Source organism: Tachysurus vachellii, chromosome 10, assembly GCF_030014155.1.
Source record: "Tachysurus vachellii isolate PV-2020 chromosome 10, HZAU_Pvac_v1, whole genome shotgun sequence".
NCBI lineage: Eukaryota > Metazoa > Chordata > Actinopteri > Siluriformes > Bagridae > Tachysurus > Tachysurus vachellii.
The window spans coordinates 10,332,323-10,351,105 of NC_083469.1; the positions used below are offsets into that span (position 1 = coordinate 10,332,323).

General features: G+C 36.7%; 1 protein-coding gene across 1 annotated transcript in view; it reads right to left on the minus strand.

The window, feature by feature from the left end:
- The window catches only part of LOC132852245 (latent-transforming growth factor beta-binding protein 2-like), a 103,269-nt gene that overhangs the window by 7,042 nt on the left and 77,444 nt on the right, over positions 1 to 18,783 (minus strand). The window contains exons 19-27 of the mRNA XM_060879325.1: positions 17,427 to 17,546; positions 12,934 to 13,056; positions 12,728 to 12,850; positions 12,431 to 12,556; positions 11,250 to 11,372; positions 9,082 to 9,204; positions 7,847 to 7,963; positions 728 to 853; positions 428 to 589 (exon numbers count right to left, since the gene is read on the minus strand). Of these exons, the coding sequence (XP_060735308.1) occupies positions 428 to 589; positions 728 to 853; positions 7,847 to 7,963; positions 9,082 to 9,204; positions 11,250 to 11,372; positions 12,431 to 12,556; positions 12,728 to 12,850; positions 12,934 to 13,056; positions 17,427 to 17,546 (1,143 nt within the window). The remainder of the gene's footprint in view (positions 1 to 427; positions 590 to 727; positions 854 to 7,846; positions 7,964 to 9,081; positions 9,205 to 11,249; positions 11,373 to 12,430; positions 12,557 to 12,727; positions 12,851 to 12,933; positions 13,057 to 17,426; positions 17,547 to 18,783) is intronic.

Sequence of the window (18,783 nt, forward strand, 5' to 3'; positions counted from 1 at the left end):
TTTTGAGTTTTTTAAATCATACACTCTTCCGTTATCTTTATCACATGCAAAATTCACACCACAAGATAAAGTTACTGCTAAAATCTTTTCCAAAGTGCATTGCTGGTCATTAGTCTGCTTATGCTCAAGGCTGTTAGTTTCCACAAATGAAGTGCCAACAGCTCACCCTAAAGCAGAATTAACTTGACTGAAACTTGGCTTTAGGCTGCACCTCTGCAGCATGCACAGTATGGAATATCGAATCAAGTAAAAGAACCTGGACACTTTTGCACAATGTGTTCTGTGTGTAACTGAGATTTATAGGAATATTGAAATTACAGATTGTTTTCACCTGTTTGTGAAATTGAGCAATGTCTTACACATTATCTTACACACAACGTAAAGAAGGTTTGTATGCATGTGTGCATGTGTTTTTATGATTCTGTACCTGGTATGATCATGTGTTCATGATCATGGCGGGGTTTGCACTGTGTGGTACTGGGGTCAAATTCCTCATCATCAGTAGGGCAGAGGCACAGAAAACTTCCTTCTACATTCTCACAGTGAGCCTCACCACACAACTCACTACTTAGTTCACATTCATCTGCATCTGTACACACATGCACACGCACACGCACACGCACACACACACAAAAAAAACCAACACAGATTTATATCTGTAACACAGTTCAGTTAGTTAAACCCCTTCTCGTGTTAACAATTAATAAAGTATTTTCTACTTCCATACCAACGCAATCTGTGCCCTCGGGTGTACTGACATATCCTTGGTCACAGTGACAATAATAGGAGCCGTCTGTGTTCTCACAGAAGCCATGCTTGCCACAGATCATCTCGTCGTCACACTCGTCAATATCTAAATAGAAAAATTAGACACAACGTTTTAAAATATGTGAAATAAATTTCAGATTTTTTTTCAGACACTCAATATAAGTATATATAATAGTCAGACACATAAAACAACAATGACAATAAACCTTATTATTAAAATCTTACTTTCTTGTTTTGGATGTTTTGTTGTTGTTTTTTTTTTTAATTCTACTCAGATTTCGTATTCCAATACTTCTCTAACACCTCTGATTTTCGACTAAATGCAATAATAACAGTGTGTATACCTATAATATAAATATTTAAAGTCATGTATGGTAGTAAAACTGTAAAAAATCACTATGCCAATTATGGTTAAACCTGCTATAAACCAGTCTGTCAACAGTTTATGATGCTGAGTCATTGTTCATCAGACTAAATCTAAGACTATACGAGTAGGAGAAAAGGATGAGTCATAAAGTAGATGAACTGTGATGCTCATGTTTTGGTCTCAGTGATTAGTTCAGTGGGTGCAGCAGTTTAATGTGAGTCTGGGAAGCTTCAGCCTGGAGCATGAAAACTGAGGAGTGATGATCACGCAACAGAGCCAGGGGGGTCAGATTATGTAACTGTTATACAACAGTGTAAAACTTTTATCTTTTGCTTTGTAAATTTTCCTAATAGTTTAAAAGGAAAAAATATTTAAAACTAATAAGTAATCTACACCAGGGCTGGTTTTCATATCAACCATTAACAGGTTTCTGTTTGTTCGTGTGGAGATGATGTTCGTCTGGATTCTACAAGCAACATGATGTAATTGCAGAAAAAAGTTTGAGCCATAACACAAGCTTTGCATGCCGTGTCGTGCACACGGCAGCTGGGTGAACTCCTTTGATATATCTATATATATACATACACAATAGCCTGTAACTGGTCATTACACACAATGTGTGCCCTGCAAGCAATCTTTTTCTAGTAGTTGTGGCATTTGGCATGAACTTTTAATAATACCACCTGCAACACTGGAGCACTCGTGCAATACGACTAACACGAAAGATTATGCAAGCCTGTGTGGTGCTTTTGTCTTTACAAAACCTTTATAGTCATCATCTCTGTGGCCTTTACTTTGAAAAATCAGCCGTGGGATAACACTGACCGTATTTCATCCATTACTATTTCACTCATGCAAGAGTACTGTATGCCTTTTGCCAAAAAGCACCACAATGTTGGCACACAGATTAAGCAGCTGTACAATATGATCAATACAGTCATACATCATAACCACGCTGTATGAACATGGAGGAAACACCTTGTACTTTGTGTATAGCTTTCCATCATACTATCTAACATGGAACTGGTAGAGGGTTAAACCTCAGCCATAGCCCAATGAAAGAAAACGTTATGCATGGACACTTTGTTTAGCTATTTTTAATCAAAACTAGATCTAAGTAAAGGATTGAAGCAAATGTTTCCTAAAAAACACAGGCAATCTGAGACGGTCACGAGAGACAGACTTCCACCAAGCAGCACTCTCCTGCCGTTGGACTGAAGGGACAGCTGGAAAACAATCAGACACTGAAGTGGACAGGGAATACTCCACCACAGCCAAAACTACTCCAGCTTTAATAAGGCTACAATAAAGAGTGAATGTGATATCTTGGTGTTCTTGTTATTTTATCTGAAGTTGCACATGCAAGTTCTGATCCACTGTGCAAACTCACTCAAACACACATATATTCACACACCAGTGCCATAATAAACACAGTTTGCCCAAATCTTCAGCATGGGTTGAGAAAAACTCTAGCCCATAACTGAGGAAATGACTTTTATGTCTCTCTGTAATACATTTCCTTTTGTGTTAAAGGCTTAAGTGGGATTTTGAACAACACTGCTAGTGGTCTGACCAGCTGTGAAACCCCAGGAGAAGGTAACAGAAGAGTTCACTTGCTACATCATATTTATTTAAGACATTTTTTCATCTCTTTTTAGAGATGACAAAAGCAGGACTTCCCCTCCTTTAAGCTAGAGAGAAGAGCCAAACTATCAGATATCATGTTAGGACTGTAAAAAGTGCCAAAATGACTGGTTACTCACTGACATGAAGACCGAATATAGCAAGAGAACAAGAACTCATTGATTGCAGGCAAGATTTTGTACAATAACTCCATGAAATTTCTTGACTGGGAAATTGAGGGCTGTTTTTCCATTATCAAATTTATTAAGGAGGCAATGAAACAGGGCTGACAAAATTAGTGCACTCACACTAATGGGAATGAGTTCAAGCAGTCCCAGCTGTCCTTTCTTGTAATGCAATAAACGTACAGTATGAACATATAAACGTCCTTTTACTTGAAGCAAGATGGCTTCCTTCTTAGAAATAGATATGAATTTAAAACCAAGTGTGGTTTGGACTCTGACGTCTTCTATTGTCAAGCATAGCCAAAGATAATTTCTGTCTCCCAACTTCTCCTGTCTTCCAAATTCTTAAAGAAACAATCAAATTATGCAGCCTGGACATTATACATAGGTGATGAGGTTTTTTGTAAGTGGATAAAAAAGTTTACTAAGTAACTGGAACGTCTGGAAGCCGCTCATCCATTGCTTTATTAGGATGATGGAAGCACCTTTCAGGCATTTCCAAGATGAAGTGGAAACAAGTGGGCTTTGTCAAGAGGTCTGTGCTTGAGAGCTGAGTTTGGCCTCCACAGCTCAGAGCACAAGGTGGCCTATGGGTAAATGCCTGAGCTGTTATTTAATGTGGCTTTCATAGGCTGGCCAAGGTAAGAGCTGTCTGCCAATTACGAGCTCTCTGACAACCGCAAATACCCAGTAGTGCTGGAGAGCAATACAGAATCTAATGCTGATGCTTAGATGGAGCTTTTAATGCTCAGTCTTCAGAATATGCACTGTCAAAAATGACTAATGAGCAGTTACTAAATCCCACCATAGTAGTGGTATGTGTCTGGGAGGAACACATCCGGAAAGGCTTGGTCATTAATCAGGATCTAGCTGTCTTGACTCCCAACATAATACAGCCAATGCACAGGTTTTGGTGCAAGCATTGAAGTGCTCAGTGTATTAGTATCATTACTGCCTTATATTTTCTGGTGCTGCCTTTATGGATCAGTACAGACAATACGATTTCATTGAAAACAAAGCTTAGGGAGGAAGAAATGTCTGAAAACCACTAATATCCACTGAAAAAGAATCAAATCTTTAAAGTCAAATTACATGGAAAACAAAACCAGGTTTTTAAAAACAAGAAAAATGTTATGTGCTGATATTCAAGCATTCAGGCTCATTCTCACTGGAGCATTTTTAGAGTTAAATTTTCTGTATAGGGAATATATGCGTTTTGATGATATTTTGACTAATGTGTAATAGCAGTAGAGTAATAAATGCCTTAATATTTCATAATATTAATACGTCATCATTCGAGGCAAGAACTTGGCCCTCGTTAAAAGCAGCAATTTAGGAGAAACCATGTGAAAGCCACAGTACACTTGGTTCAAAGTTAAGGAAAACCGCTAAGATACACTGAGAGGGGGAATCAAACTCTTGAAGTCAAATCACATGGGAGAAAAAGGCCAAGTTTTCAAAACACTGGAAAAATCTTATGTGCTTATTTTCAGGCATTCATGCTCAGCCTTACAAACACCAAATGTGGTGTGCATGGGCTAAATGCAGTGCAACGAAGCTTATAATTTTTTGAATAATGTAGAATAAACACATAAAAATGTCATAAAAGTAATATGTTATATGCCTTAATGCATACAGTATCAATACTGCTATTTTGACCTAACACAATTTCACATATTCAATAATCCATGAATCCCAGTGGAAAGCTACACAACACTGTCACGTGACAAGAAAACATACATTTTCCTCATGTTCCCTAAATATTCTGGGTGTGATCTGTGCCACAGTGTTGATCCGTTAACCATGTAACCAGTGTAGTGCTTTGAGGATGGTGAATTTGGAGAGTCTACAGACCACATACACCACATCCCTGACAGAAAGAACACAAGGATTTTGGCTAAGACCTATCCACACAGAGAGCAGTACAGAACAAGTGGACGCATATTTCATAAATTGTAAACTGTGTTGTATCTATTGGCAAAACAACCCTTATACCTCAATAATGTTTAAGTACTAATCATGACAGGATGTCCTTGTTTTCAAAACTGTTATTATTACACAGGGTTCTCTCAACTCTGTCACTTCTAAATTTCAACCCAATTCACATGACTGCTCGATGTCAACAGTTTCAACTTTTCAAACCGTTGCACTGTGATATTAAAATAAAATAGGGAAAGAATAATAATATTCAATACGATATACTGTAATAAGAAGAGATTCCTGACTGCCTTATTCTGTATAGACTTTGACTGACATGGATTAGAATAATACTGAAAGCTGGGCCAGTGATGCTCTTTGGAATGCTGGATGTGGATAGTTGTAAGGTGGCTGAGATGGAAATCTCTTGACAATTGGGTGAAACGTTAATAAGTAAAAAGTTAATAATAAATTCCTTAAAGTTAAGGAAACGTATTTACATCTGTAATAGCTCAACACAGTAACCTTGTACCACAAGAATCAGACAATCACACCATTTTTACAATCTCAGTGAATGAATTAGCTTTGAAATTGTGTAGTAATAGACGGAAAATACAATAAGAAAAAAAAAAGCACAGCCACATCTGCCAATAACGCCACTGAAACAATTGCCAATTTACTGCATTCACCAAGCATTCAATGGAAAAAAGCTGGGAAAATTCCTAAACTCAGCTAGTATAAAATTAATAATGATGGCTACATGCATGATTAAACAAGGATTGAAGGATAATTGTTGCATTACTACATAACTTCGATGGGATTCGGGACGCCAACTATGGAACATATTACATACCGAAGTGTTCTCCAAGTGTCAGTAATGAGAACAAATAAGAACATTTTAATTAAGGACTGTTTGTGTGCCACTTGTATAATATATGTAGACCAAGCAAGTTAAAAAATACCATACAAAAGACATACGCTTTAGTGTATTTATAGCATTTATAGTTTCCTAAGAATGGTCATGCATCTCGTATTTAGCTGAGTTCCAATATTGTAATCTAGTGAAAAAGAAATACAGAGCTGTTGGGATACCTGATTTCTGCTACACAGATGCACACATGCACATGTACTGGCAGCCACAGATACGCTCATACATCACTTTATGCTTTAAATCCCATGCTGGTGACCTGGCGTCACTGCCTGCATGCAGACGGACACACACGCAGACTGAGGAAAAAGCGCTTAGCCTGATTTATAGCATAATTAGAGGCCAATATTTTCAGTGGCCACAGTCCAGAAGGGTGTGTATGCCTCTGTGTAGGTTAAATGGCATTGCACACGATTGAGAGTATTTGATGCAGCTTGCCATGTGTCAGAAATGGGTTTGGGAGCATTTAGGCATGCATGAATAGAAGGCAAGAGCTTCTTTTATGTGGAAGCCATCATACCACATTTAAAGGGTCAAACAGTTCTGCTTTGTATATTAGCATAAATATCAACATTAATATATAATATCATGGGTGCTCAACCAAGGTGAAGTTCCAGGTCCATAAAATCTTTTGCTTATAAAAGGTACAGATAAGCAACAACGTGAGACATCAGTTTGAAGTTTTTTTTTCTTTTACACTGGAGCTTCAGGTTATGGCTTTTGTCCAGTGCCATGAACAGATGAGAGACCTGTTTTTAACTTGAAACAAAAAATAAATGCGTACTTTCCCGTCCAATTTTTTTTCAAGTTTTTTTTAAGCAGGTCATTGTGTCATTTTATTACTCAGACTAGAAAGAGTACATGTGCTGACTTATAGTAAATTATTTAGGTAAATATATGAGACAGACAGTGTGAGAGATTTGCTGATCTAATCAGTCGATGTCCTGTGTTTTATATTGAAATACGATCATTATTCTTGCAACATACTGGTCTTTCAAACCATTTTACAGAAGCTTACAGAAGTTCTACAGACATTCAGAACACAATGAATGCTATACTATTTATATTCATACTGATGTTTCCAGCAGGGTGTCTGGGATTTTTCACAGAGAAACTGAGTCGAAATTAGAGTTGCATGTGTAGACAAAGTGCATACAAGGTGAGGTACTCTGTACAGACTTTCTTCAGGGATTTGACATTTTGCTATGGTCTATTATAAATAATAAGTGGGTTAGACTTTTGTTCTCTGATCAAAAAGCATTCTCTAATTTCTCATCCATCATCATCCTCTAGACAATTTCCTCCGACTCACATTCTCACTGCTTGTCCTTCCCTCTCCTTTTCAATTCCATGTCATTGCTTATCTTGATTATGCAGTGAATTCAGAAATGAAAAAGACTATTGTGAAGTTTGTTGGTCCACGTCAGCATCGTGCTTATGCTTGGCTTGTCTCCACTGTACCGATATTTCAGTAAGTAGGGTGCGGTCTACATACAAACTCGGCAGCCTTCAGTGAGAGTTCTGGCCTTAACTTCACCCTAATCTCTCTGCAAGCACTCATTACTTTCACTTGCACCATACAAGCTCAACTGGATCTGTTGTACTCAACATGTTTTTGCGTGAAAAGGGGTCAAGTGGAGCAGTTGGCAATGTCTCGGCATACTTTTGCAGTGTGACAACTTCATCATGAATGCATTTAACATGCTTTGTGTCATGCCTTTATTTCTGTATTAAGCATGTCATGTGGTGTAACTGGACAGCTAAATGTCAAATGCACGTTCCAGAAAGCGAAAAGAAAGGGACCAGAAAATAACAGACATAGTCACTTTAGTGTAATTAATTCATCTGTAGAGGATATCATGTGCAATGTGTGTGTGTGTGTCTTGACAGCTAACACCATTCTGGTTTCGATTATAATGTAACAATGTACACTTATATTTACAAGTGTAATAGAGGCAGTATATACTGTAGAGAGACACTAAGACTGGTAAACACCCACAGACACACAAAATGGCCTACTGATGAACTGAAATGTTGTATGTATTGTCGAAAGAGCACCTTTGCAGACAGAGTTAAGCAGCTCATAGCCTGGAGTACAATCACAATGGTAGGAGCCATCTGTGTTTGTGCACCGTCCATTCAGACACGCTGCCATGTCTTCACATTCGTCAATATCTGCAAGATATCACATTACAAATTGAGCAGATTTAATTTATTACAACTTCAACCATCAAAAGAACAAGAGAAAATGACAACACAATCAAATTTTCGTTCTTTTGTTTCTTTTAAATGGCTCTAATTTTATGAGAAATTTACTGGTGCCTTTGATCATCTATGTTACCCTTGAGAACAAATAAAAGATTGCCCACATAATCACAAAATAACCTTTATGATTCCAGAAGAAGGAGTCATATTCTTAAAATGTAAAGCATGGGTTTACATTTATTCATTTGGCTCATACTTTTATCCAAAGTGACCAACAATTAAGATTATAGGATCATTTTGAACATTTTAGGTTCAGATCAGACAGTACCAATATATGAACTCTCAGCTCTTATCAGTAGCCCTGACCCTTAACTGTGATCAAAATGTTTCATCATAGCATGTTTGGCCTACAAGAAAAAGCCCCCACACACATTGTAATATAAGATGCTGGAGCACTAAGGCTTTTTATCTAGTGGTCCAGGATGTTGTCATGTGTGAAGACTGAAGACTCCTTTATTCTTGTTGCCTATGTCAGGAGGAGTGGTCTTGCCCATAGATGTTTTAACAAGGTAATACATAAATGCTTATCCAAATCAACAACTAAATATCCCTCTAAAAGATCTCCTACCATATAGAAAGACAGCCAGTGTTTTAATTCTCTCCAAACAAGTCTTCACTAAATATAAATTATAAGCTAATAATTTTGAGACTGTCTTGAAGAACAAAATGCACTATTTTAGAAAACTTTTTGTGTCGCTTATTGCATGTAATATAAATTATGTAAGCATATATAATTATTTTTACTGTTTTTTATGAATGATAATTTCCATAAATTCTGAAGATGATTAGAGAGCAAACAGGAAATGTGTGATGATGTTCGCAAAAGATTACAATGACACTGAAACAGTATGTCTGATAATGTATTAAATGCTTATTTTATGTCCAGGGAAGTTGGCTTAGACTATATATTTGCTCACTGTACATTTATACCAAAAGGATAACCAAAGGATTTCAGATGGTTGCTTATGTAGCTCTTAATATGAACACTTAATATAATATTCTTAATATGAATAGATATGGGTCACTACCTTCACATGTGCGGTCTGAGGAGACCTTGTATCCAGACTCACAGGTCCTGCAGGAATATGAACCCTCTGAGTTTGTACAAGCAGACAGTGGGCAAATGTCTGGAGACTCGCATTCATCAATATCTGAAACATAAAGCCAACAAATCTATTATAGTGGAGGAGAAAAAAAAAGTTCTAAAATTGGCGATAAACTAAAAATTGAAACCTTGGTGGTCTTTATTCTCCACTTTCTACTGGATTCACTTCAAGGATTCAAGGATTTATTTAGATACCATCGATACCTCTTCACTTTCCAATCAAAACACAAGCTGTTTCCAAACCATTCGGTTTCAGAGGCAGGCAAAAAAGGGCCTACTGATGTGCTGATATCCCAACAAAACAGCCTGCATACCACAGCGAATTAGCGCAAGTCTTTTAGTCTGCACATAGAGCTCCTGCATTATTAAACTGCACTGACAGAGCAGCTGATGAGAAGGAGGCGAGAGATAAGGTATGCAGGGTGGAGAGCTCAATCCAAAACGGCAAGCTATTACAGGCACTTCATAATGGCTCTATCAACAAATGCTTGAAGGACTGGTGCTATATTAGAGCTGGAAATTCTTTTCCCTGGCACTAATCACTCGCCTTAGTCTGTCTCTGAGACACACACACACACACACTCACACAAGCAAGAAGCAAGCGCCTGGTCCCTCTGTCTGTATATCTATGTACATCTATCTGTCTTTCTTTAGAAGAGCCAGATAAGTTAATCTACAGATTTATTGATAAAATAGTGCAAACAGCTCAATCATACCGAATACAATCTGTCAGATTATAATCAATATCCACAGCCGGTCGGCTTGACCGTCTAAAAAAGAAAATGAAGCATATAGTATCTGGCCTGGCAAATCAGCCCATGTGTATGGAGTTGCATAATGTAACTAAATAACTATAATCATAACATACCACACAATTTATAATCATTATAAAATAACCATGAAACGCTGAAGATTATTCTTTGTTGTGCAACTGTGTAAACAGAGATTTAATGATTAACGGAATGATGATTAAATTATTGATAGAACAGAATTCAAAATTTCTACAACAAAAGGCAACATAAACCAAAGGCATTTATGGAAAACACTCAGCTGAGAGCGTTTCAGTTCACATCTGAAAACTTGCTATTCAACAATACAAATATGTAGTTAAAGACTAATTCTGTAAAATAATTGAAAGATATTCTGAAGTTAGCATGTCTGTATGACACGCGGTATACTAAACATACCCCACCAAAAATGTTACTTAAAAAACTTGTACTTTCCTTGTTGTCCTAAATCTAAAGTTTTCACCTAAATCTAACAACAGTTCACAAAATACGTTAAATAATTTATTTATATGTAAAATTTTATTTATTTATTTAATATAATATTTAATATACTTTAGGCACAAAAGAGTTGCCTTTAAGGGCACAAGCCCAGCAGCAGGGAAGAGTACAGTTTCAGTCCTGTTTTTGTCTGAGATCAGGATCACATTGTTTTTCGTTCAGTTGTAATCTCATTTGAGCTGGATATATGGTTTCACAGTCAGAGTTGGCCATCATTTTCAAGGTCAATTAAATTTTTTGTTACACAAATCCCTTGCACCCTTGCAACAGAACAGACGCAATTGATGTGATTCCTGAAAAGAGCATTGCTCTGACAAATCCTGCATTGTCCACGCTTAGGTCCAGTGATAAATTAGGATACAAACAGCTAGAGTTCATGTGTTAAACTCACATTTATCTATCATAAATCTGCATTTATTTGGTTGTCCACATATTCCTAATGGAGCCCAAACTATCCATAGTTTTATTAGTTTGGAAGACACTACTGTACTGTAATGTACAGTTTGTCAAGAACATATTGATAACTTTTGAAGCTACACAGTTCTGCCACACAGAAAGAGTAATTGTGCTTCTTGGCTGTCACAAAATACTAGTTTATCTGAAATATTTCTCACTGTCATGGCAGGATTCTGATTGGACAGCTGTCTGTTAGAGGCCACTGGGCTTAAATCTACTCCAACCGTACTTACTAATTTGGTGACTAATTGTGAGTGTTACTCCAAACAGCAGTTTTCAATATACTGATTATTATATATCATGCATAGTATATATCAATATATTACATCACAAACAATATATCACACACCTTTACACAGCTCTCCATTTGGTGACACAGTGAAACCAGTGGGACAATTTTCGCAGGAGTATGAGCCCTCTGAGTTTAGACAGATGCCGTTCGGGCAGGTCAAGGAGAGACACTCATCTATATCTGTGAGAAATAATAATAATAATAATAATAATAATAATAATAATAATAATAATAATAATAATAATAATAATAATATGGTTACTGCTAACTTTCCATACAACCAAAAGAGTAAAGTTGCTTAAAATAGGGAAGAATCTCTATAACACACAACTAAAGTAATGTTATACTAGAAGACATAATATAGATATAAGGTATAGATAAGTTCTCAAATCAAAAAAGAGTCACATGAAACACAAATTTAAAAACCTAAAATTTTTAACACAATTTTTAAACAGCATAACAAACCATGCCATTATATTTCATCTGCCAGGAATTTTTTGAGAATTATTTTTTGATCTTGTGGGTTTTTCCAAAATTTGCGATATGCTTAAATTGGCAGAAACTGTAAACACTGGGTTCTTCTATATCTTAAATAATAAAAGACAACATGAAAGTATAATAATGAAAGTAATAGCACATGTCCACTTTAAGCATCAAAAGACTTGAAACATGGAATGAACATGGAATGAACTTCCCCTAGAGTGGAATGAACTTCCCCTAGAGGTCCGGACAGCTGAGTCAATGGCTATTTTCAAGCAGCGGTTGAAGACCTACTTATTCAAGAAACACTTCAACTAGCACTTCTTTCCTTATCTTTTGCATTTAAAAAAAAAAAAACACCCTTTGACACTTTTTCATTGTAACTTTGAACAAATGTTTTAATCTCATGGTATCTTAAGTACGTAACTTAGTGAGCCAGCATTAATGTATCCAATGTTAGAGATTTAAGCACTTATGTACGTCGCTCTTAATACGGGCGTCTGCCAAATGCTGTAAATGTAAATGTAAATGTAAATGTTTAACAAAGCTAAACAAATTTAAAGTATGCATCCAAAATCATTAAAAATATCCAATTATTCTGTTTAGATTAGATAAGGCAGCTGCTCTAATGTCAGTAAAGTGAAGTGGAACACTATAAATACGATGGGATAACATACAATGCAATTCAGAGTCACCATCACAACGTTGCTAATGTGAGTGCAAATGTAAGTTTAAGTGTTGACTGGAGTGTGACTCACCCTCACACCTCTGTCTGTCCTCGGAGAGAGCGTATCCAACCTCACACTGGGTACAGGTGAAGGAGCCCACAGTGTTAACACACACACCTCGCATACACAGGCTGGGCTCAGAGCATTCATCAACATCTGTAAGGCAGACCTTGCACTTCATTCGCTATTTTAACAGTATTATGACTCAAAATCAAAGGCCACTAATTCACACAGCTGTAATAAACCTGTTACATACAACAATCAATATCTCTTGATTTAGCCAGTTAGAGTAAAAAGCAGACTATTTATCCAGTGTAAACTACATACCCAAACAAGCTTTGCCATCAGGGCTGCTATGGTAACCTGTGTTACAGCTGCATCTGTGTGAACCCGGAACATTAAAGCATGTGCCGTGAGCGCAGACGTCTCGGAGCAGACACTCGTCCACATCTGGAACGGAGACAGCATGGTTGACGACCCTGAACGCTAACTGTGTGTTAGTGCGCATGCCAGTATGTGTTTGATATATGTACCTTGGCAGCTTTTATTGTCAGGAGTTGTTTGGTATCCATGGTTGCATGTACAAGTGAAAGAGCCCTCTGTGTTCACACACTGACCATTAGTACACACAGCTGCCATCTGACACTCATTAATGTCTGAAAATATAGCACAAAAATTAATCAGTAATATACAAAATGCACAAAAAGCAAATGGAAGATGGTGGAAAGTTACAGTGGTCACTTACATCAGAGAAAGTTCTGATGCTTTCTGTAAAACTGGACAGGACGTAACCCTTTCCCCTAATTATACCCCTGCGCTGCTGAATTTCTGAATCTGATTGGTCAGAATGTTTTGATTCATTTTCTGTAACATCAGCTCTGAAAATAGTGGTTACTAATTCACATTTCACAATTATAATAATTTTTGCGATTATAACAATTTCTTATAATTTATAATTATAGTAATGGCATTATTGCATCTATGTGGACAGTCCACATAAACAGATATTTAAAAAGCGTAGCTGTTGATATAGTGACGCTTTCTTTACTTAACATTTTGGAAGGAGTCTCTAATTAGCCGTAAGTTTTTAGACACAGGAAAGCTTTCATGACAAATTACTCTTCAGGATTTCTTGACAAGCTGCCTTAGTCTTAAGCTGTCTTAGTAACTACTAGAGAAATAATAAAAAAGCAAAGACTTGTGAAGTATTGATTGTTTTTAGCTGATACAATAAAAAGCTATCCAGTTCTTGCGATATTAGCATAACTATGCAATCAAAAAACTTCAAAATGTTTTCAAGAAATGAGTGAAAAATGTAATCAGTGGAAATGACTGCAATACAAAAGGAATAGAACACTTCAACATTGAAAAAGAATCAACTTTGCAGTGGTAAAACATACAGCTGATGGTTTCAAATAGGATGGGACCGAAAGTAGACACAGAGGACCACTGAGGTGAAAAGACACACAAGCAGAGCTTTGTGTTCACTGCCACTACATCTGCCAGTTTTCTGTCAGTGTCCCCTGCATCTTTGTTTCTGCAATCTCCAGGTATTTCTCAAAGTCTTCCCCGATAAGGGTTTGAAAGAAAGCTGTGCTGTTTTTCCTATCACACCAGCAAATAGTCTTTTCCACCAGCCAACCAAATGGCCACTAACTTCTGCGCTACATTCAATTGACTAAGGAAATGGCTGGCGAACGAGACGTTATTTACATACTCTCTGTAGGCAGTCAAAAAAATAAACCCTGCCTTATTGTGGTACAGTGGAGCACCAAACAGGCCCAGAAGCTGAGGTGAACCCTGTACAACCTGCTTCTAACTCAACCCCGAATTATCCCTCAAATAAGCCATTTACACTAGTGACTGTTTGAACCCAGATACTTCATCTTTGATGGAAAGGCACTGATTACAATTGCTGGAAATACAAGCTTGTATTTATTTAGCAAGAGGCACTGTTAGGTTTCTTTTTAATTAAACTTATAAATACACAATATGTAAGGTACATGCCTGCAATAATGGATGTTACTATATATATAATATATAAATATATAAGGACATTGTGTTACAGTCCATGCTTATATATGATATAAGACCTTGTGGACTTTAGGTAAGGAAATACTGTAAAGTGCTAAGACAATAAAGGCTCTCTTTCTAGCAAAGGTCAACAGTAATCAGATTTTATGAAGTAACACATCCTGTGAGCTTTCTACTGCCAAATGCTTACTGAATGCCCAGTGAAGTTGAAATGATTGATTTGCGTATTTATTTTGGTAAAGCACTGAATTTGAATCTGAAAGTGCGGCACATCACCTCTCTTTACAGTACTTACAGTCTTTCCTACATAATGATGAGATTGTACAGTTCTGTGTTTGTGTGTATAAGTGTGTGAGTACAGATTAACTACAGTTATCAGTAAGCATCAATTTTAGTGAATTTACTCTTAAGCAACCTTGCAATATATTAGACTGGAGCATCAGTGAGATCTCTCAAATGTGTCCTGTTTACTTAGAACCCAATGAATCACATATGTTTAGTAACAGTGCTCCATCTCTCTTTTTAAACAGTGGAACTGATTACATTTCATACATTTTAAAAACCTGCTTACAAAATATTTTAGATTTTGGCTCCCACCATAAGCTCGCTGTTTTAGTTTAGTGATTTGCAAAACAACAAAAAAAAAACTCAATGTTAATCCCATAAGCATTTTTTGGACATATTGGCATATGTATATTGCATTATCTTCTTCAACGTCTTAACGTCCGCACTCACATTCTTCCTTATACATATATACATATATAGAACTATACATTAATATATGTCTATACTATAGTGATATGTTAATATGCTTTATATCACAGTTTAGTTCTTGATTCTGATTGGCCACAAGTATTGATTACTTTTATACAGACAGTAATTCAAATCACAGGTTTATATTAATGCATTTATTCTAATATGACATGGACTCTAAAGTAGCAAGAAGGACATTTATGGTAGACTTTTTAAATAAACTGATTAAAAACATGCACATTCATTGATTTACAGCTTTTAGCAGACACCCTTATCCAGAGTGATTTACATTTTATTTAAATTTATACAGCTAAGCGATTGGAGCTGGGATTTGAACTCTAATCAGTAGTCCAACACCTTAACCACTAGACTACCACAGCACTGATACAGTGAAATTTATGGTGACATCATAACAATACATTTTTAACAGTAAGAGGGCTTTTTAATTTCTCAGTAATGTTATAAGCTGCAGTTTTGTTTTTAGCTTCAGCAGAAAAAAGTAGGATGGTAGAGAACTGATGGTTTACAGCTTACTGGCTAACATTCTCTAATATTAAATGTAATGTATAAATGAATAAATTCACATGCTTACTGTCACCCAGCTACACATTCAATCAGCCCTACAATCACACTCAGTTTAAAAGAGCTCTCGTTCTTTGTACACATCTCAAAGAATTTGCCAAGATTACAGTTGTATCTGAACCTTTTTGATCAATGTGTCTTTTTTCATGTATCTGGTTTTTGCCTCGTTCTCTGACAACCTGTTTTTGCCTACTGTTTTTGCCTCATTTAACTGGTTTATATTAAAGAACTGCTTATCTGCAGTTACATCTGTTTCTGCAAGTTTTCACATGAACGTGTGAAATATAAGGAACGCTGAATAAAATGACATTTTAATGTTGCTTGTTAAGGCAAATTCATATGTTGTTCGTTCTCATCAAAAACATTTCAGATAAAATTACTTCAACAGAAACCCTGCTTGTCACTGGAGTAAGACCATCAAGTCTTGTACCACTGTATTATACCCTTAGAACCCATTTAGGGTTGATAATAAGAACCTTAAACCCAGTGATTGTACTTCAAAAGGTGCTTTCCTGAGTAAAAGTAAAAGTTGTACTCCAAACCGCTATATAGTAAATGGTATGGTTTAATACATTGTATAACCACACTTACATTCACCTGGCTTAACTACTAGCATGAAAATCTGTGTTATTTCCTCATAATTCCATTATTACTAAGATTCTCTCCAGTGTCCAATCGTTCACTGAAATACCTTAAGAATACTTTGTCATTTTTAAGCTACATCGTGTGCTATACCAAAGACAGAGCTCAGGGAGTAATATACAGTCTGATGACCTAATGCCCTAGTGGTCTATCTCTGTCCTCCCATCCTAAACTTTCTGAAAATGAGCCTTTCCGCACTGGGATTTGCTGCAGCCTCCAGAGCTGTCCAAAAATAATATTCTGTTTGTTTAAGGCTGTGGCCAATGCAGAAATATTTTGACTCTCCCAAACTGAAGTATTGCAAACAATCTTTTACGGCAGCAACAGATCCATAATAATAAGACACAAGTGTTTAAAGAGTGTGGGTGGAACTCTTTGGGTTGAAATTGGTGGCAAGAGAGGGGATGGATATTAGATAAAAATATGTGAGGCACTGCAAAATAAAACAGAGGGATGAAAGCTAAGCAAAGGAGCTAGAAGTGCCTCTGTGAGGAGACGCCCAACATTCAAAAGCTATAAAAACTCCCACATAATAAGGTTTTAGGCTGCCACAAGTTGCTATATGCTGACTTTAATTTAACCTTTATTGTATGTAACGAGTACATATAAGGTCATGTCTAGAAATGGCAAAGATTTCAAAGGGTTACTGAGTTCAATTAAGTTTAATTAAGTTGTCAATGCTAATTTCCTCAACTGTTTTGAGATAAAATAATATTTAGAATTAAAGGCACATGAAATCACCAGTTTCAAGATAAAATAATATTTAGCATTTAAGGCACATGAAAGGTACATGACATCAGGCATATGAAATCAATCACCTCATGGCAATTCTGAAAAAAAAAATAGAGTGTCAACACTTAAAAAAGGGGCACATGCTGCCGCCATGCCTCCTTTAGTCATGTGGAACACTGCCAAAGCCAAGTCTATGCTTCCAGGCCATGCCAGACTGAGGGAATAATATTATTATTACACAATCATAAAATGAAATAGGGAAAACCCAGATGGAGCCTCTTACCCAGACATCTCCCAGAGTCAGGCCTGAATCCAGGGCCACATGCTTGGCACTTGAACGAGCCGTGTGTGTTCACACATTTACCACTGGGGCAGACACCAGGGCTCCTGCACTCATCTATATCTGAAATACAGAGGGAGAAGGAGGCATGCATTTACACAACTCGATTAGATTAGGTAAGCTAACCATCTGTGCAAGGCTTATGCTTAGCTGTTACAAAGAATGAGTTAACGAAGAAACAAACAGAAACTATCCAGTATTAATATGTAATATGAAGATATACATGCATTGCAAAAAAAAATAAAAAATCCACCACAAACATCACTTACTCACAAAAATATTATAATACAAACACACCAAATATGTAAACAATTTATAATCCACCAAATACCTTATTTTTCCTTTGGCTTAGGGCTGAGGGAAAATACAATCATTGTTTTGTTGTTAGATTACTGGGGAATCCCAGGCAGCTAATGCAATTCAGACTTGTAATCATATTGCTCAATTTGAAAGTCTGGAAATACGACGTCGTTCGTTTAAAGAGTAGATCACAATTTCCATTAAAATGTCATCTTATCATTTCAGAATCCCATAGTTTCAACTAGGGCTGCCACGATCACCCAGTTTAATGAAATAACTCAAAAGCTTGAATGGATTTAAAGTGACATAACCATGGCCAGGGCAAAAAACAGAGCTCAAAGTGTCAGCTATTTTGGAGCATGTCACTTTAAAACTGAAGACTGTGTATGGGGTGTTTAACAATAGATATTGTTATTATAAGAAAGCTTCACAGATCTACAGATGTAGATTGAGTTACCGAATGTGCAAGCCAGAGACAACATGAGGGGAAAAGAAAAACCTTGAGAGAAACCAGACCAGGAAAGGAACTCATCCTGTGCCGAGTGACACTGGATAGTGGCATTATAAATCACAACAGTGTACATGTGTAGAAAAATAAAAGTACCCAGTACAGTACTGGGTGTGTTTAGAATGAATATTTTGTGAATAAAAATGAGACCTTGGATGAGCACAGCACATTGTTTATGATCACAGCAGCAATTCTTTAATCTGTAATATACAGGTGAGATTAGTCACTTAAGCAAAGGTGAGTCTGTACAGTATACTATTTTTGGAACGTGCACAACAAACACATCAATGTGAACAAAAATCTTTATAGTGCCTCACAACACATTGCCTGGTGGATTGGTGTGAATGTGTGTAATCTGTCATCCCATCCAGACTGTATTCCCACCTCACTCCAAGGATCCACTGTGATCCTGACAAGGATAATGTGTTTATTGAAGATGATTGAATAAAGGTTTGCTTGATGTTCTGGATGCTACAAGGTAAGCATCATCTG